Below are 21,101 nucleotides of genomic sequence, written 5' to 3'. Positions count from 1 at the left end.
TCCGCCAGCAGCCGGGGCTCTAGCGTGGGGGGAGACGGTCATTGCCGCTTTCCCTCTTCCCAGCGCGCCTCTCCGTCTCCTCCCCCTCCGCCTGGCGGCGGCGGTGCCCGCTCCCCGCGCTCCAGTCTCCAGCAGCAGCTCGGGCGAGGCGAGCGGGGCAGCGGCGCGGAGTCCCAGGGACCCTCCCTCCCTTCGCCCCCGCCCGGCGGCCGCCGCCTCTTCCTGCTCCCAGCCAGGCGCTGAAGGCTTCCCGATGGCGCGGCACTGAGGGAGCCAAGCCCGTCCCTGTCCCCGGGCAGGCAGCGGCAGCGGGCGGTGCCGGCGCGGGGCTCTGCACTGATTCACTGCGGGACTTGCGCGGGGCGAAGCCGGCTGGTACTTTTCTCCAATGGTCCAAAGCGACATGTCCAAATCGCCTCCCACTCCGGCGGCGGCGGCGGCGGCGGCGGCGCAGGAGCTGCAGATGGAGCTGCTGGACAACCCCCCACCCGCCGCAACAGCAGCGCAGGTACCTAGTGGGGTGAGGGCTCCTGCTGTGTCTTTGGTGTCTGCCGGCTCCTTTCAGCTAGTCTCTGGCTTCCCTTCGTCCCCATATCAAGACCCTGCAGTCATAAGGGGCAGGGGCAGCTCTGGGGGAGGGGGAGTCACTCGCTCCCGTTCCCGTAGGGACAGATGTGCAAAGCTAAGCCGATCCCCTAGCTCGTAAGAGTGGCCATCTGGACTAGAACATCCAACCCTCACCCTCAAAACAGAGTCCTCGCTGCAAAGAAACGCTTTGAGCCATCGGATGTCCCAACCCTTCTCAGCTAACAGAAAAGCTTCAACGAGATTAGGAGGGGAACAGCAGGATTTCCCAAACTCCTTACGCTCTAACTTCAATTCCCATCTAGAAGGGAAGTTTGATAGCTCTTAGAAGAGATCTGAGATCCTTTCCCCTCCGCACTTAAAATGTAATTTAATTAAAACATATTCATGCAAGGAAGTGTTCAGTGAAATAGATATTTTGTAAACCTTTTCATTATCTAAGAGTGTAGATGAATGTAAGATCACGTTACTGTGTTGTTCAGTGCCTTCCTTTCTAAAACAAAGGTTGCTTCCCCATCTCTAACAACCTGTTGTATCTCGTGCTATATACATGTTGCTTACAATATTACTCTACAGCTTGTCTCCCCCCTCACATCCAATATGTGTCTATAGATTAGGAACCCCGCTTTAGAGGGGAAGACAGAATTTATGGACTTCAGCTGAGATAAAGGTGATCTTGACCTTACAGATTCTAGCTTCTAGAATAAAATTAGGAAGCTGGGTCATGTACCATCTTTTCCCCCCAAGGATGCTGTTAAAGTATATTATATATTGTATACAGGTTGGCAAGTGTGCATGTTCGAGACAGAGAAATGGAGGTTAACACCTCTATTGAAGATCTTTCATTTTGAGATAAGCTCTGGTTTACTGTGTTAATGTTGTCTAATATCTCTCTTAGCTTTACCTTACATGTCTGCATAGATTCATTTTGCTATTTTTAAACCCAGTGTGTGCTCATATCTGATTGTGTGCATTTGAAATAATGAACTCTCCGGTTCTCTTTGGGATGATACCTTTTTGTTGTTGTTGTCAAAACTGTTTCTGATCCTTTATTTTAGTCCACTGTATCACAAAAATGTTGGATTAGAAATGCTGTCATATGAAAATGGTGTCAGTCTGTCAAATTGACATTTTTTGAAGATTACTAAAAATGAATAACAATTCAGCTATTGAGAAACCAGTTCATGTTTAAAAAAGAAAAGAGAAAGTGTTTTTTTTTTCTTTTTGCTACCAAATTCACAGACATGAAAAACGCATCACGAACTGTGAAATCTGGTCTCCCCCAATGAAATGTGGTCTTTTGTGTGCCTTTATACTATACTGATTTCACGGGGGAGACCAGCATTTCTCAAATCTGGGGTCCTAACCCAAAAGGAAGTTGCAGAGAGGGTCACAACAAGGTTATTTTAGTGGGGTCGCGGCATTGCCACCCTTACTTCTGCGCTGACTTCAGAGCTGGGCAGCCGGAGAGCAGCGGCTGTTGGTGAGGTGCCCATATCTGAAGGAAGCGCCCTGCCAGCGGTAGCACAGAAGTAAGGGCAGCAATACCACAACCCCCTCTACAATAACCTTGCGACTCCCCCAAAACTCCTTTTTGGGTCAGGAGCCCTAAAATTATAACACTGAAATGTCAGATTTAAATAGCTGAAATCATGAAATTTACAATTTTTAAAATCCTCTGACCATGAAGTTGACCAAAATGGACCGTGAATTTGGTAGGGTCCTACTTCTGAAACTACAGTCAGAAATATAGCAGTGTGAGCATGTGCTTTGGAAGCCTTCCCACACAGTGGTGCCCTGGCATCTAATTCCTGACCTACAAATACTTTTGCTTTCTGCCCTATCCTGAGCAGAGACTGACAACTGTACCAAATATCTGTAGTGCTTTTCTGATGTGGACAAATGACTATTACTAGTCACAGAATTCATTCTTATCTGTGGTATTAACTAGGCACAAAAGAATCTCTCTTGCATTATTTGTCTCTCAGGTACAGTACAGTGCTTGTATTCTGTTTTATATAATTGGCTTCTGAATGGCTAGAGCACAAATGGTGGCTTTTTGTGTGTGTGGTAAAGACAGCGAAGCTTTTTAGTAAATGCAAGGAGCAAATTGCACTTCTCTGTACCAAAGTCCATCAGATAAAACTATCTCATCGCCTTTAGACAAGTATCCTAATCATATATAATCCTTTTATATCAAAGAAATTACATTATTGGAATAGAACACCCTTTTGTCAGAATATTAATATTTAATTAATTCCTTAGCATTTTATTGTATTGAGAGACCGTTATCCTTTTGTTCCATTATTTCTGAAAAATTAATATAGTAAAAACTTGATGCTATTATGAGTAGTCACAGTGAGAAAGAGGCTGAATGTAGGGTATGTGATCCATTACTTACTGTACTACATTTGTTCTAGTAATGCCCATTTACCCACATGTTTAAGGTACTTGGGGCTATCATGTTTTGTGATACTGCTAGAACTATTCCATGCCAATATTCCCAGCGGTGAGGTCAGAGAACCATTCAAGTTTTATGCAGCAATGTCACTCCTTGAAGTACTTTCAGGAGCGTTACTTCCAGGAATGATGACTTCTGAAAATATCATTCTACAGCTTAGCTTAGCCTGTATGGATGTGACCAAACTTTGTAACCAGGTTTAAAACTGTGTCCTATCCTAGGATTTTACCTATGCGGCATATTTTTTTTATTTTGGTAATATATCATGTTCCATGTTGTGGATCAACAAAGGCTGGCCAAACCATGTTACAGCAGTTTTGAGGAACAATTATACTTAATCGTTTGTTTCCATATTGTTGAGCCACCGACATCCTCTGTAATTAATCCGTTGCAAGATTTTTATATTATGGTTTTCCAACATGTTTTGCAAACAAAATAAAGTCCCTGGAGGCATTGATCAAGGAAATTATGTTTGAAACCTGCTAGTCCCTGTCCCAAATAGCGTATTATGTCTTTGTGTTTGCATAGCACCTAGCATAATGGGGCTCTGATTCTGACTGGGACCAGGGCCAGCTTTAGGCACTGCGGGTCCCGATTCGAAAGAGCTGGGACTTCGACAGCAGCTCTATTGGCTGCCAGTGCCTTTGGCGGAACACCAGCAGAGGGTCATTTGGGACTTGCAGGGCCCTCTTAGGGGTGCGGGGCCTGATTCGGGGGAATCAGGTGAATCGCCCTAAATCCAGCCCTGACTGGGAGCTCTGGGTGAGTGCTACTTTAAAATAAATATTAAACATAGTAATAACTAGCACACTCTGATCCTTGTGTAGATAAGATTTTAGATAAAAGTTTAGGTCTCCAATCTATAAATTTTAGGTCTCCAATCTATAAATGGAGATTCTCTATGTCTTAATAAGGAAGAGAGGATGGAAGATGAGAAAATACAGGTAGGATCTGATGAGAAACAGTCAAATGAAAAAAAGTCCCATTCAATTACATCATGTAATGGCAGATAGCTAAAAAGTGACAAATTTTTAAAGTGCTTATATACCAATGCTAGAAGTCTAAATAATAAGATGGTTGAACTAGAGTGCCTAGTATTAAAGGCAGATATTCATATAATAGGCATCACAGAAACTTAGTGGAATGAGGATAAACAATGGGACACACAGTAATACCAGAGTACAAAATATATGGGAAGGACAGAACAGGTCATGCTGGTAGGGGAGGGGCATTATATGTGAAAGAAAGCATAGAATCAAATGAAGTAATAATATTAAATGAACCAAACTGTATCATAGAATCTCTGTGGATAGTAATTCAATGCTTGAATAATAATATAGCAGTAGGGATATATTACAGACTACCTATCTAGGATGGTGATAGTGATTGTGAAATGCTCAGGGAGATTAGAGAGGCTATTAAAATAAAAAAAACCTCAATAATAATGGGGGATTTTAACTATTCCCATATTGACTGGGTACATATCACCTCAGGCAGAGATGCAGAGATACAGTTTCTTGACACCTTAAATGACTGCTTTCTGGAGCAGCTAGTCCTGGAACCAACAAGACAAGAGGGAATTCTTGATTTAGTCCTAAGTGGAGCACAGGTTGTGGTCCAAGAGGTGAATACAGCCGTACTGCTTGGTAATAGTGACCATAGTATAATTAAATTTAACATACTTGTGGCAGGGAAAACACCACAGCAGTCCAACACTGTAGCATGTAATTTCAGACAGGGGAACTACACGAAAATGAGGTTAGTTAAACAGAAATTAAAAGGTACAGCACCAAAAGTAAAATCCCTGAAAGCCTCATGGAATCTTTTTAAAGATGCCATAATAGAGGCCCAACTTAAATGTATACCCTAAATTAAAAAACGTAGAGAACCAAACAAGAGCCACCATAGCTAAACAACAAAGTAAAAGAAGCAGTGAGAGGCAAAAAGGCATCCTTTAAAAAGTGGAAGTTAAATCCTAGTGAGGAAAATAGAAAGGAGCATGAACTCTGACAAATGAAGTGTTAAAAATGTAATTAGGAAGTGTAGTGGGACAGTTACCTCGTTCCTTGGAAAAAAGGGTAGGCTGATTGGAAAGGCAGCCACAGCTGTGGCCACACTCAGTCAGGCCACAGCTGGCCCTGATGTAAGGGCTAAGAGAGGCACTAGGTTGGTCTCACTCTAGTCTAGAAGGAGCTAGCTGTCTGAAGGAGCACAGGGTATCTAGGGCGGAGCGGAGCGGGGGAAGGACAGACAGTGCTGGGGAGCTCTGGCTTGGTGAGTACCCAGGCTGAGACTGGGGCAGCAGGGAGACAGCTGGGCCAAGAAAGGCAGCAGGTCCAACTTCCTTGCCAGTGGTGAGTGGCTATTACAGACTTCAGTTTGCCCCAGAGAACAGGGGCTAGATGATGACTGTAATAGCCACTGAGACAAGGTGGGCATAGAGGGTTGGGAGTTCCCCTGGAAGGGGAGCTCCAGGGTGGGGGGGGCACTGCTGTGAGGCAGAACTCCAGGGTAAGGGGCACCGGGATCTGGGAAGGACATGAGGCCTGAGGCAAGAGAGACAGTGGCCAGCAGGAGGCAAGTTGAGTACTGGAATTGAGCTAATTCCTAGACTGAGCAACAGGAGGCAGTGAGTGCTCGGTCTCCTACATGAAGGCCAAAAAGAATCTAAAGAACATTCTAGCCAAAGACTCAAAAAGTAATAGCAAAACATTAAATATATCAGGAGCAGGAAGTCTGTTAAACAACCAGTGGGGCCACTGGGCGATCGAGATGTTAAAGGAGCACTCAAGGATGATAAAGGCATTGCAGAGATACTAAATTAATTCTTTGCATTCGTCTTCACAGTTGAGGATGTGAGGGAGATTCCCAAACCTGAGCCGTTCTCTTTAGGGGTCAAATCTAAGGAACTGTCCCAGATTGAGGTGTCTTTAGAGGAGGTTTTGCAACAAATTGATAACTTAAACAGTAATAAGTGACCAGGACCAGATGGTATTCACCCAAGAGTTCTGAAGGAACTCGGATGTGAAATTGCAGGACTACTAACAGTCTGTAAACTATCATTTAAATCAGCTTCTGTACCAAATGACTGGAGGACAGCTAATGTGATGCAAATTTTTAAAAAGGGCTTCAGAGGTGACCTCAGCAATTACAGACCGGTAAGCCTGAATTCAGTCCTAGGCTAACTGGTTGAAACTATAGTAAATAACAAAATTGTCAGGCACATAAATGAACATAATTTGTTGGGAACTAGTCAAGACAGTTTTTGTAAAGGGAAATCATGCCTCACCAATCTACTAGAATTCTTTGAGGGGGTCAACAAGCATGTGCACAAGGGGAATCCAGTGGATGTAGTGTGTTTTAGATTTTCAGAAAGCCTTTGACAAGCTCCCTGACCAAAGGCTCTTAAGCAAAGTAAGCAGTCATAGGATTAGAGGGAAGGTTCTCCCATGGATTGGTAATTGGTTAAAAGATAGGAAACAAAAGGCAGGAATAAATGGTCAGTTTTCAGAGTGGAGAGAGGTAAATAGTGCCAGGGCACTGAATTATATGGGCCTGTGGTGCCCATGCTCCAGCAATATTCATAGCCCGGGGCCCAGCTCCACCAGTGTTTGGGGCTGGGTATCTCCCCCGGTCCCGCCTGCTGCACCTCCCCCAAGCATCAGTTGCTCTCACAGAGTCCTACTGCCCCCCAACCACTAGTGCCAGGGCAGGCTGACCCTGCCCTTGCCCTTCCACCTGGGGTGGACAGACCCTTTCCTTTTCTGATGGGACCCTACACCAGAGCAGCACCCCCGCCCCCAGTCACTGCTCCTGTCCCATACTGGGCAAGGGGCAGCCCTATCCCCCATCCCCAGTGAGGCTACAGTGAGAGGCAGCAGCAGGGCAGGATGTGCACACATGATGCTAGTCCCCTCCCTCCCCTCCGTGCCCACCACAGGGGAGGTGATGGGACTTCTGGGACCTGAGAGGGGCCCAAGGAGCATGTGCAGTAATAGTGGTACGAGGTGAGTGTGCTGTCAGGGAGAAGAGGGGTCCCTCCCCCAGAGCTCACTGCTGCTTGTGGAGAGAGGATGGGGAGGAGTCCTCCTCTCTGGCCCCAGCCAGGGGCAGCCTGCCTCTACCCCCAAATGCCTCATCCCTGGCCCTGCCCCACCCCAGAGCCTACATCCCCAGCCAGAGTCCTCACACCCCAACCCTGAACCCCCTCCTGCTCTGTGCACCCCTCATCCCTGGCTGCAGCCCTCACCCCCACAAACCTCTGCCTGAGCCCCTCCCAAACCCCTCATCCCCAGCCCCACCCCAGAGCCCTCATATTTTTACATTATTTTAATATATATATATTGGTTTACAAGGCAGGCAGGGGATGCGGGGGAGGATGGGGACTTGGACCTGTTCTAGGCACCACCAAAAATTATACAAACCTGCTGCCCCTGAAATAGTGGTGTCCCCCAGGGATTTGTACTGGGCCCAATCTTGTTCAACATATTCATAAATTATCTGGAGAAAGGGGTAAACAATTAGGTGGCAAAATTTGCAGATGGTATAAAACTACTCAAGATAGTTAAGTCCCAGACAGACTGCGAAGAGCTACAAAAAGATCTCTCAAAACTGAGTTACTGGGGAACAAAATGGTAGATGAAATTCAATGTTGATAAATGCAAAGTAATGCATATTAGAAAACATAATCCCAACTATACATATAAAATGATGGGTTCTAAATTAGCTGTTACCACTCAAGACAGAGGTCATACTGGCCGTACTGGCTCAGACCAAAGGTCCATCAAGCCCAGTATCCTGTCCACTTACAGTGGCCAGTGGCAGGTGCCCCAAAGTGTTATAGTCAAGTGATCTATGCCCTGTCACCTAATCCAAGCTTCTGGCAAACGGAGGCTAGGGACACCATTCCTGTGCATCCTGTCTAATAGGTCCATCAATGGCTATCTTCCATGAATCTATCTAGCTCCCTTTTGAATCCCGTTATAATATTGGCCTTTACAACACTCTCTGGCAAGGAGTTCCATAAGTTGACAGTGCATTGCATGAAAAAAATACTTTCTTGTATTTGTTTTAAACCTGCTACTATTAATTTCATTTGGTGGCCCCTTGAGGTCATTGTGGGTAGTTCTCTGAAAACATCCACTTAATGTGCAGCGGCAGTCAAAAAAGCAAACAAAATGTTGAGAATCATTAAGAAAGGGATAGATAAGACAAAATATCATATTGCCTTTATATAAATCCATGGCTAACCCACATCTTGAATATTCTGTGCAGATGTGGTCACCCCATCTCAAAAATGATATATTGGTCTTGGAAAAAGGTTCATAAAAGGGCAACAAAAATGATTAGGGGTATGATTAGCTGTATGAGGAGAGATTAATAAGACTTGGACTTTTCATCTTGGGGATATTATAGAGGTCTATAAAATCATGACTGGTGTGGAGAAAGTAAATAAGGAAGTGTTATTTACTCCTTCTCATAACACAAGAACTAGGAGCCTCCAAATGAAATTAATAGGTAGCTGGTTTAAAACAAACAGAAGTTTGTTTTCACACAACACACAGTCAACCTGTGGAACTCCTTGCCAGAAGATGTTGTGAAGGCCAAGACTATAAAAGGGTTCAGAGAAGAACTAGGTAAATTCATGGAGGCTAGGTCAATGGCTATTAGTCAGGATGGGCAGGGATGGCGTCCCTAGTCTCTGTTTGCCAGAATCTGGGAATGGGTGACGGGATGGTTCACTTGATGATTACCTGTTCTGTTCATTCCCTCTGGGGCAACTGGCATTGGCCACTGTTGGAAGACAGGATACTGGGCTAGATGGACCTTTGGTCTGACCCATTATGGCCGTTCTTAGGCAGAGCCTTATGACTTCAATGTGACTACTCACAGTTCCTAAAGTGGAGTATGTGCATAATTCTATAGGGAACTTAGATGTGACCCTCTCAGAAAAAAGTCAGGACACTGAGCACCTCATTTTCAGAGGTCATGAGTAAGGTGACGTTTATGTCATGGATATCATGGAAGTCACAGAATCCATGATTTCCAGAGACCTCCGTGACATTCTCTGCTGAAGCTGCTGGATTCTGGAGCTGGCAGCCAGCGGGACCCTGGCAGGGTTCCAGCAACAGGTGACAACAACGACAGGTGATAGGGGCCCCCACTGCAGTGTTCCACAACAAGTGGCAGACTCCTGAGGGGGCCCTCCTCAGGGTTCTAGTGATGGGCAACAGTCTCATGCAGGGAAAGGGACATCTTAGGTGAGGGGTTTGGGGTGTCCCATATTCTCTTTGGGAAATATGGTCATGCTGCAGCCCCCAGCTGCTGTGGGCAGAGGGGAAACCCCACAGCTCCCGGCCACCACAGTGGCGGGGGAAACCATGGAGCCACAGCATCAAAAGTCATGGACAGGTCATGACTTCTGTGAATTTTTGTTTATTGACTGTCACCTGTCCGTGACTTTTGATAAAAACAACTATGACAAAATCTTAGCCTTAGTCATGAGCAGCCATAACTCCATCAGTGGGAGCTTGGGGTGCTCAGTACCTGTGAAAATCAAGCCCTTATATTTTTTCCTTGACTTCCTATTTCATCAGCTTTTCACAAACAAAAAGCCAAATAAATGAGAACTCATCAGTTTAGCAATCAAGTAATTTCTTTAGAAGCTAGGTCCACCTGGTAATTTCTAGTTACAGACAGAGAGCAAGTGGCAATGCTTTTCAATTCCTTCATGGTAATTTCTTCATCTGTCTGGTCCTATTTTTTTAATGAGTCCACAGTTCGGCTTCTGCTTCCAAACTGATTTTGTGTGTGTGTGTGTGTGTGTGTGTGTGTGTGTGTGAAGTCCAGAGACTAAATCTCTAGCACTATTGCCATACCAGAACAGAATATTGGTTCATCTAGTGCAGTGGTTCTCAACCTATTTACCATTGTGGGCTGTATCCAGTACTACCTGTATGGACCTGATGATGTCATATGGGTCGCAGCTCCGTGCTGATTGGGCCGCAAGTGGACCGCAGGTTGAGAACCACTGATCTAGTACATTATCCTATCTTTAGCAGAGGCCAGGGTGGGATACTTTTAGAGGAAGGTTCATGAAACCCTGTAATTGGCAATTAAGAAATAATCTGCTGAGAGGGGAAATATCTTATCTGAAGTGAGTTCCTTCCTAATTATTTCTTTCTCATCTTGCTCTCTTTTTACCTCCTTCTATGTTATCTGTCAATTAATTTCGTAACGGCTTGACAAATTGTAAATGAAAACAAGTTCCTTCTTCCTTGTTTCCTTTTTTTCTTAATCTCTTTCATATCCGTTTACAGAGCCTCAAACATCTAGTCTTATTGTGATGGCAATAGGTACTCCCTTCTTTCTTTTTCAAGGGGCTTCCGTCTTCCACGTTTCAGGAATTCTTGCTTTTGTTTCTAATTAGTATACTTAGGTTATCCTCTAATATAAGAATTCTCTGTGTGTGTGAATGTGTACTGTTGTCACGAGGCTAAGCACATTTGATTTCAGGTCTTTGCAGTAGTTTAGTCTCGATTTTTGGAGAAAAATTGATGTTGTGGAGTGAGTATTGTGTAATTTGTTTTTGCACTTTGTGATTATCTACAAATGTGTATGTACATCCTGTTGTTCTTAAAGCAAGATAGATCCATTGGCACACATGGGCCAGACCCCAGCTTAGTCACCTGAGCAGTCACCAGGAACCAGCTGCCCTCACTGGTTTCTCTCAGGTCTCCACCCATCATCCATCTGCCATGGAATCTTCCACTCCTCATTAACATATCACCCTCTAGTGAGGAATCAGAAGAGCAGCAGCAGATTCAACCCACCCTCTACTGACAAGTTACAGTTGAGTCCATTTACCCCATATATACATACCCCATTTCACCTATTCTTTAAATAGATTCTTAATTGCAAAGCCTTAATTTGTCAATATTAACTCACAAACTAACTTTATAATTAATAGCCAGAAAGATCCTATTACTCTTAATTTAATTAAATACAAACAATAATTATATCACTGCTTACTATGGAGCTATTGAAGGCTTTATTCTCGTCTGTCAGTATTCCTCAACTGCCAACCCCAACATGACAGTGCCTAAATAAAAGAGATGAGAATTAGGAGGCGGTGAGACCAAATTACTTCCAGCATGAGGCAGTGTTTTCTACCCTCATGGCTGGAAGTGGTAACCTCCTTCCAGTGTTGCACTCTTTTATAGTAGAAAAACATGTTTAATAGCCTTAAATATAAACCAGGGCAGATTTCAAGAATTATTTCTCTCTTGATTTCCCCCCAAACTGCTGAGGGGTTCAGCCTGTATCACCCTGCTCTTTGTCAGCAGTAGGCATATTTTGAGTGCCCAGTCTCTACTGGAGGCATTTGTTTCTCAGTTGTATATGGTATGCCATTAGTTGTTGCCCTTGTTCTTTAGATTTTCCCCACTGTTGGGTCCATCTGAAGCTTTCTGGTGATTTCAATTCCTACTTTCCTTTAAAGCCTGCCCACTGCCTTCTAGAGGTCATATTCCTGGTTTTTATAATGCAAGCCATTTTGAATGGGAAACTCCAGCAATATTTCACCCCTAAATTCCTAAGAGTTTCAGTGGTCTGACTCTAAATTGGTGGGCTCCACCAGCTGGAGAAGGCAGAAGCATGCTCCAAACAACTGCACTTTTCCAGTTCTTTTGCTTGAGGCTTTTCTGCATCAACATAGAGATAAGATTCAAAATGGTCTCACTGCCCCTTTGGGTCTTGTCTTAGACCTTGTCTTCAGGCTCCACAATAGTTGGCTCCTGCTCTCTGCTGGTGTCTCTCCCCCAGGCCTTCCATCTGACAGGTGCAGAGACTCTTCCCCTCCCCTTTGGGCTTTCCCAGACCCGGTCTCTCATTTCTGCTCTCCTGTTTGAGTCAGGAAACCTTATATGAGTAGGAGCAGGCAGGATCAGACCTCCAACAACAGCTCCCAGTCTTAAAGGGCCTAAGGGTTGTAAGAGGCTTGCTGGAATGAGCACATGTGCCCCAAGAACCAACGTTTCTTTTACACACTCCTTTCACTCAGACTGAAGACAGAGAGGTCTTAATCTATGATGCCATGAATTGTCACTCTGAAATGTAGTAAGTCAGCAGGAGGAAGAAGATTCCCTGGCAGTTAGGGAGACAGTTGTTCTGAGTGAGGAGAGCAGGCCTAGTCCCCTCTCCTGGCTAAAAGGGTGAGGATGGCAGAAACTCTTTGAAAGTGGCTCTTGTGGGAAGGGAGCTGGCCCTCTTGAGATCCAGCAACAGAGCAGAGGTAGCCTGTGTCATAAACAGATAGCTAAGGGTTCATGTCTCTTTCACCTGGAAAGGAGTAACCTGAAACACCTGACCAGAGGACCAATCAGGAAACAAGACTTTTTCAAATCTGGGTGGAGGGAAGCTTTGGGTGTGAGTTTTTTGTTCTTTGTCTTTGTCTTGGGTCTGACCCTCTCGGCTATGAGAGTGATTTTTTTATCTCCAGCTTTCTAATCTTCTGTTTCCAAGTTGTAAGTACAAATATAGTAAGGCAATAAGGTTTATATTGTTTTCTTTTGTATTTACATGTGTGTAGTTGCTGGAATGTTTTGAATTGTATTCTTTTTGAATAAGGCTGTTTATTCATTTTTTTCTTTTAAGCAAATGACCCTGTATTTGTCACCTTAATACAGAGAGACCATTTTTATGTCCTTTTCTTTCTTTTTATATAAAGCTTTCTTATTAAGACCTGTTGGAGTTTTTCTTTAGTGGGGACACCAGGGAATTGGTGGGAGGAAGAAGTCAGGGAGAAAATCTCTTTGTGTTAGATTTACTAAGCACTGACTTTGCATAACCTCTGGGTAAGGGGGGAAGAGAGATTAGCTCTCGGTACTTCTGTTTTCCAGGACTGGAAACGGGGAGGGTGGAGTCCCTCTGTTTAGATTCACGGAGTTTGCTTCTGTGTATCTCTCCAGGAACCCAGGGAGGGAACACCTGGAAGGGAGAAGTGGGGGGAAATGGTTTATTCCTCTTTGTTGTAAGACTCAAGGAATTTGGGTCTTGGGGTCCCCAGGGAAGGTTATTGGGGGGACCAGAGTGCCCCAAAACACTCTAATTTTTTGGGTGGTGGCAGCTTTACCAGGTCCAAGCTGGTAACTAAGCTTGGAGGTTTTCATGCTAACACCCTATTTTGGATGTTAAGGTCCAAATCTGGGAAATATGTTATGACAGCCTGAGATCTGGGAGACTGATGAGAAGCAAAGCGCCACGATCGGGAGAGGCTGTTGTTAGCAGCGGTAGTGGCAAGAGCATATTGCAGGCTGACACAAGGCCAGTGGGGAAGAAACAAAGACTTGACCCTGCATCCAGGTTTCTGAATAAAGGGGGGCTTGGAGGGGTCTGCCAGGAGCGCTGAAGCAGTATCCCTCCAAGCGACTAGTAAAAGAGCAGGAGACTGTGGGGTGGGGCTTGCAGCCTAAACATTGTTACAGGGAAAGCAGTCTGCACAGCAACTGGACGACTGCATGGAGGAGCCCCCAAAGGGATATCACTATGGAATTGAACCCTAGCATGTTGGGAACTACTGACTGATACACTATTGCACCTATTTGGGGCATTCCAGGTACTGTGCCTGAGTCGTCGGCCTAATCCTCTTTCAGAATCCCTCCTATGGACTAAGGAGGAATTGTGATGTTTATCGTTTGTTGTCGTTTAAGCTGTTGTATGTGGGATATTTGTGACCTTCTTTTCTGCCGGCCCTACTAAACAATTGCTTTTGTGTGAGCTGTGTGTCTGAGTGCTTATTGGGATTCACCAGATGCTAGTCTATAGAGCGTACTGACTGAAGTGCTTGCAGTACTTGCCTCTGAATCATGGTATGGCTAACATGCTACTGAATATCAGAGAGGATTTGATAAACCGCAGCACTGAACAACCCCATTTGGTGGGGATGATTACAGTGGCAATGGATTGTTCTTGAACTGAGTGGTAGGATTTGGTAGTATGTCCTGAATTTTCCTTAGGTTTCTGCTCTTTATCTAGTGCATGTGCACATTTAAGTCTCTTGGTCTTGAATGCTGCTGCAGCAGGGGGAGGAAAGATCACTTGGTGTGTTCTGTCTGTTAGAATAGGAACATTCTCTTCTCACTCCAGCAATTCTCTATTAAGAGATTCTACAAATCTTTCAGGATTATGCTTCTCAATTACTTTAAGAACTCATTTGTTCCTTATGTTAGTCCTTCATTCCCAGATCTATAGGTCATCTAATCTGCATTCCAGCTCTTGATTTTTGTTTTTTCTCTTTCATTCTCTCCAGCTCATCATTTTTGTACTGAGACATTATACTCCTGAGGGAATTCTGCACCAAAAATTTAAAAATTCTGTACCCAATATTTTAAAATTCTGCAAAATTCTGCAAATTTTATTTGTCAATAAATAAATGTGGAGGCTCCAGCATGGCAGTGTGGAGCACAGGCCACTGACTGCACAGAGGTGGGAGATCACCCTGCAGCCCCCACCCCGGGACATCGACTTGGCAGTGAGGCTGCAACTGACCCTGACAGCACAAGGGCCAGGCCTGCCCCTGCATGCCAAGCACACTAGATGTAGACAGGCACGCTCAGCGCAGCAGGATCCAAATGTGGAGGGGCTTAGTGTTGGGAGATCCAGGTGGAGGGTGATAGAGTTCTGTGTGGGGCAGTCTGGGTGCAGGCAGATTGGATGGGGGGGGGTCCACGTGCTGGGAGGGATTGGAAGGGGGTTCTGGGTGCAGAGACAATGGGACTCTGCAGGGGGTCCAGGTGAAGGTGGTTGGGGCTCAGTGGGCAGGGGGGGTTGAGTGTGGAGGACTCGGGGGGGGTCTGGGTGCCAGTTTGATGGGGTGCAGGTGCTGGCTTGATGGGGCTCAGTGAGATCGGGGTCTAGGTGCCGGGGCTAGTGCGGGTGGTCCAGGTGCAGGTGGGGTTTGTTAGGTTGGGATGCAGGCTTTCTGTGCATTGGACACAGCAGGGATCTTGTTAAAATCGTAGGGTTTCATTGTGGAAAAATGAACACTCTTCAGCTCCTAATAACTTAGAAATAATTGTTCGTATATGAAACAGTGTTAATTTGCAGGGAAGCCCTATGCATGTGTAAGATGATTAGTATGATTTTCATGGTTTATTAGATACAATGGATTTAAATAAAGAGTGAGTGACTTATTTTTAGGTAAAAGTGAGAATGAAAAACATGTCTTCATCACTTTTCTTCTTAAAGAGTGTGGTAGATGAACAATTTTTACAAAAATACTTGTAGTTTAAAAAAAAAGTCTTACACAGCCTGACTGGTATTTTAGGAAGCAACAGAATTTAAACATGTGTATGTTGTGTTTCTTTGTCTCTAGCAACGCAGCCCATTTTAAAAGAACTTTACACACCTAAGTAACTGAGTAATAAAGCACGCTAAGGTCCTCATTCTACATAAACACTTAAGAGCATGCATAACTTTACTTGTGTCAGCATTCCCATTGAATCAATGAGACTGCTCCCATGATTGAAGTTATACCCATATTTAAGTGTATGCAGGATTGGAGTCTTACTAATTGTGAAACTAATATAATTACTTTGTGCCAGATTGTTGCTGACCACATGCAGATATTCTTGGATAGTATTGAGAAGCATTGTCTTTGCGCATATAGCATACAGGTCCAGACTACAGGAACTGTTCCCTGCATAAATACTATGTAAAAGCCTATGGAGCAAGCTGCCCTGGTGGGAGTATGCTGGAACATTCAGAAGTATGGTAAAGCATATGCAGTACCTTGGTGAATTGGGTTCAAGAAAGGCTGCCCACCTTGCCACTTATTTAGGCCAATAGCCATGTGTCACAATTCAGCCTGTTATTTGTAATTGTACAGTTATAATCAACTGTTATACACTTCTTCCTGGAATATAACCAAAATGTAGACAAAATACATAATTTTAATACTGAAATTTCCCGCCTAGTATTATGTACATTGTGAAAAATCAATTGTTCATGCAAATAAAGAGCTTGATCTCGCACAACACAGCTGTGAGAAAATGCACTGAAAGAGGCAAAATATAATAAAAAGACAGAATCAGTGATCCCTCAACATTTTATCATATTTGGTGTTTTTCTTAAATCCACAGCTCCTGGAGACATGTGACTATGTGAGACTCTCAGCTTTCATTTAAAAACAAAAACAAAAAAGCACGTTGCTAGCCTTCAAAGTTTGGAGAAAAGCTTGAAAATTTGAACCCTAAGGGCTTAAATACCAGAGGGCAATTAAAAAGAACCCAAAATGTATTGACTTTAAAATCATGAGAATTTTAAAAATAATCTCATGATTTTTTTGTAGGGAGGCTGACTCAGGATTTTTGAATGTTTGGCGTGGCAATGTTGCAGAGAGTATTAGGAAATCCAATTTTTTGTTAGTGCTGCTATGCAGGTACAAACATATACATGATTAGTAGCAAGAGTAAATTTAAGAGGGGATTATGTGGACCACCACCTCTTTAGCATGATGAGGATACCTATCAACCTCCAGTTTCCTCAGATGCTAAAATTTTTCCTCCTTTTATTTTGTTTTGTTTTTTACTCTGTGCAAGGGTTTACAGTATCAGACAAGAAAGAAAGACAGATACAGATAAATATTTGAGGGAGCAGAAGGAAACAATGAGACAATATTGGTCAACATGATAGGAAGTGGTATCCGCACACCAGAGGCTGTTGTCACATTTTTGTAGGCATCACAGCAAAAGAGAGTTTTAAGGAGGATAACGAGGTAGCTTTTTGAATGTTTATGGGGAACTCTCAGGTGTGAGGGGTAGCACGGGAGAAAGAACTGAGGTGCTGGTTTGAAAATTTAACAAGTGGGAGATGGAGGCTGGTATTACTGGGTGATTGGAGGCAGGAGTTGACATATTGATAGTGAGTGAACGATGATAGATTGGGTGAGGATTGACTGCGAAGGGCCTTGAAAGTGAGTACACGCAGCATAAGTTTGATGTGATAGAGAAGAGGGAGCCAGTGGAGAGATTCAAAGAGAGGGGTGAAATGGTCAAAGCAATGGTCTAGAAGAAGAATCTTTGCAGCTGTACTCTAAATGGATCTGAGCAAGGCAAGATTGCATTTGTCTAGACTAGAGATAAGGATGTTGTTGTAATCACGATGTGAGATAGTGAGAACTTGGAGAAGAGTTTAGCTGTGTGGATGGATAGAAAAGGCTGTATATTAGTGGTGTTAAGTAGAAAGATTTAGAAATAGCCTAGATGTGAGGACCTAGAGAGAGGTCCCAGTCAACGATGATGGATAAGTTATGGGCGTGAGTGAGGGAGGTGGCTACTGAATAGAAATATTAATTGAATATGTCTTCCTTTGTGCATTATTATGATCATATCCAACCAGTAATGAATCAATACCATTGTTAGGACTCCTTTTGTTCCTAATATATTTAAAAAAGCTCATTTTTATTTTCTTTAACTCTGACTATAGATTTTACCTGGTGTTTTTTTTGCTTCCATTGTCAATTTTCTACAATTCCTAGCTTTTCATTTATGTTCATTATTATCAATTCCCCCCCTTTTCCATTGGTTATATTTATTATTTATTTATTATGGTTGCTTTCACTTCCCCTCTAAGTAAGGCTGGTTTATTGACCAGTGTAACCTTCTTTCTCAGTTGTATGAGTGTGGATTTTGTAGCATTTAGTAAACTGTTCTTAAACAGTTCCCAATTATCATTCACATTCCCAGCTGATTTGGCTCATAATTGGGATGTACTATAGACTTCTTCAGCATTTCTCTTGTTAGAAATACATTTAAAGTAACTATAAAATAAAATAAAACCATACTTCATTCTGACTTGTGAATAGAATATTACATCATACTGGTTTATAAAACTGCTTCACTGAATCTGAAAGGAGAGAGAGAACCTTTCAGGGCTTCACTGTGCAAACTTTATTCATGTTGGTCAGCACTTACTTACGCACGTGTCCCATCAGTACTTGCGTAATTGCTAACCAACTCGAGGAAGGTTGCCCAGGTGAGCCCCGAGCATTCAAACATGTCATATTACATCAGTAATGTTTGTATTTGAAGTTTCTGTGTAAGGGAAATTAACGGTATTCCTGTTTTATTTTTTTATAGTCTTATGGAAAAGGCGCAAGAAGAAAAAACCGATTTAAAGGATCAGATGGGAGTACATCTTCTGACACTACCTCTAATAGTTTTGTACGTCAGGTATGTTATGCTTTTTTTAGTTTGTCATTCAGTTTTCAAAGGATATTGCAAACTGTCTGGTGTTCAGGACAGACTAGACAGACTTTTTCTTGCAGTATTAGTGATCAAGGCACAATGTGGTGTTATTGGACACAGAACATAGTAGCTTTCAGTTAGTCTTATTTGCTGCTGCTGAGAGCAGTATTTACTTTTTATCACATAAATTCCATGAGGTGATTAAGTATATAGGGAGATGGGGATACTGGTGGGAGAGTCTGGAGTGACAGCTCTAGCAGAGACATTATAGTCCCTCCCTCCTCAGAGGGATTCCCTGCTTAAAATATTGCTGTGTGAGGCAGCATTAACTTAGATGCTTTTCTCATTCTTCCCAGTGTTATTTCAGGAGCCCAGCTGGAAAGGAAATCCTTGGCAGCATGGGTCCCACCAGACTGCCATGGAGCTGGGAGAGGGCTGTAACGGACAGAGAACCAGTGCAGAGTCATTCACACTTTGTGAATCCGCCAGATGTGTGCAGATTTCAGAGTAGATTCATTAGTTTTGATGGAATAATGCCAGGGAAATTCTGAGGCGGAGCCTGTGGTTAGATGTTGATAAATGTTTGGCTGCGTGTGTGTTTGCTCTGTGTGCCCCCCCCCAGACCAACCCAGACCAGCTGGCAAGGCAGACCTCGACCGAACCACCTAATGACCACAAGGTCCGTTAAGGGATGAAGGTTCTTTGCCAGGTTTATTGTCAACGAAGTATGGCACTAATATCCTGCAGACTCTGCTGATCCAATAATACATGTATGCCCATAACAATGGACCAGCTCAGTGAATGGCAGGACTTTCTGTTCCTCTCTAGGCCAGACAGAGATACTCCCTCTGAGATACATCTTTATACCCGATACAAACACGTTAATACTGCCTCTCTGACATAGTTACTGCCCCCCTGACATGGCTAGTTATCACTCATCACCTTGTACGTGTTGGTTCGATCAAAACATCTCCATTACGTACATCCTGACCTTATCTTTTAGGAGGGGTCAGTGTGTTCCTGTTATCCTTGGGGAATGTTTTTGTACCATCCTTGATAGCGGGATGTTCTGGTACCACTTGATAGTGAGATGTGTTTGCGTGAGTATTCTGTGACTAGCACTTCTTAAGAATGTGTATTTTTGCAATATCAGCCCTGTTCTTGCCAGATTCTGTGAGCAGGTCACGCCTCATACCAGGTCTCTAATACAAAAGCTTAAGGATCAGGCTCTCTTCCTACTACAGAGCCTTGTAAAGTGTGCAGTACTTATTGTGGGTTTATTGCGTATGGGTTGATTTGGCCCATAGAGTTAGTGAAAACCACAGTGACAATAAAGTATATCCAAGGCACAATATAGTTGCAGAATTGTGCTCCAGAAACTCAGTGTCTTTAAATAAAAAGTAGCTGTTACGGTTGAGGACAGAACCTTGAAAATGTGAAGCAAATGTTAGCAATGCAGTGACATGTTGCCTGAGTCTGAAGAAAACCTGCAACAAAGCTCTGATAAATGATTTTCCCATCCATTTCTTTCAGGATTTTGCAGGTGCAGAATATGGCACTTTTGCTGCAGAATTCACTATTTTACTACAACAAGGCATGCAACATTCTCCTTTCCTTTTCAGATTCCCTTGCTTTTTCATAGAATCAAAGAATATCAGGGTTGGAAGGGATCACAGGAAGTCATCTAGGCCAACTCCCTGCTCAAAGCAGGACCAATTTCCAACTAAATCATACCAGCCATGGCTTTGTCAAGCCTAACCTTAAAAATCTCTAAGGAAAGAGATTCCAGCACCTCCCTAGGTAACCCATTCCAGTGCTTCACCACCCTCCTAGTGAAAAAGTTTTTCCTACTATCCAACCTAAATCTCCTCCACTGCAACTTGAGACCATTACTCCTTGTTCTGTCATCTGGTACCACTGAGAACAGTCTGGATCCATCCTCTTTGGAACCCCCTTTCAGGTAGTTGAAAGCAGCTATCAAATCCCCCCTCATTCTTCTCTTCTGCAGACTAAACAATCCCAGTTCCCTCAGCCTCTCCTCATAAGTCATGTGTTCCAGTCCCCTAATCATTTTTGTTGCCCTCCGATGGACTCTTTCCAGTTTTTCCACATCCTTCTTGTAGTGTGGGGCCCCAAACTAGACATAGTACTCCAGATGAGGCCTCACCAATGTCGAATAGAGGGGATTGATCACGTCCCTCAATCTGCTGGCAATGCCCCTACTTATATAGCCCAGAATGCCGTTAGCCTTCTTGGCAACAAGGGCATGCTGTCGACTCTCATGCAGCTTCTCATCCACTGTAACCACTATGTCCTTTTCTGCAGAACTGCTGCCTAGCCATTCGGTCCCTCATATGTAGTGCATGGGATTCTTCTGTCCTAAGTGCAGGACTCTGCACTTGTCCTTGTTGAACCTCATCAGGTTTCTTTTGGCCCAGTCCTCTAATTTGTCTAGGTCCCTATGTATCCTATCCCTATCCTCCAGCGTATCTACCACTCCTCCCAGTTTAGTGTCATCTGCAAACTTGCTGGGAATGCAGTCCATGCCATCCTCCAGATCATTAATGAAGATATTGAACAAAACTTGCCCCAGGACCAACTCTTGGGGCATTCCGCATGATACCGGCTGCCAACTAGACATGGAGCCATTGATCACTACCAGCTGAGCCCGACGATCTAGCCAGCTTTCTGTCCACCTTGTAGTCCATTCATCCAGCCCATACTTCTTTAACTTGCCAGCAAGAATACTTTTGACCGTATCAAAAGCTTTGCTAAAATCAAGGAATAACACATCCACTGCTTTCCCCTCA

The 21,101-nt window shown here is 43.8% G+C and overlaps 1 protein-coding gene across 2 annotated transcripts in view; it reads left to right on the top strand.

The window, feature by feature from the left end:
* Positions 1-322: 322 nt before the first annotated feature.
* CACNB2 (calcium voltage-gated channel auxiliary subunit beta 2) overlaps positions 323-21,101 on the top strand; it is a 441,977-nt gene continuing 421,198 nt past the window's right edge. The window contains exons 1-2 of one of the 2 annotated variants that reach the window (XM_030550417.1): positions 323-508; positions 18,184-18,276. In XM_030550417.1, coding sequence (XP_030406277.1) covers positions 389-508; positions 18,184-18,276 — 213 coding nt within the window. In that variant the 5' untranslated portion in view covers positions 323-388. The remainder of the gene's footprint in view (positions 509-18,183; positions 18,277-21,101) is intronic. The other variant, XM_030550415.1, reaches the window with a different exon arrangement.

Source organism: Gopherus evgoodei, chromosome 2 (assembly GCF_007399415.2).
Source record: "Gopherus evgoodei ecotype Sinaloan lineage chromosome 2, rGopEvg1_v1.p, whole genome shotgun sequence".
NCBI lineage: Eukaryota > Metazoa > Chordata > Testudines > Testudinidae > Gopherus > Gopherus evgoodei.
The sequence above is the reverse complement of the archived record's forward strand: the minus strand, read 5'-3'. Positions and strand labels throughout refer to the sequence as shown.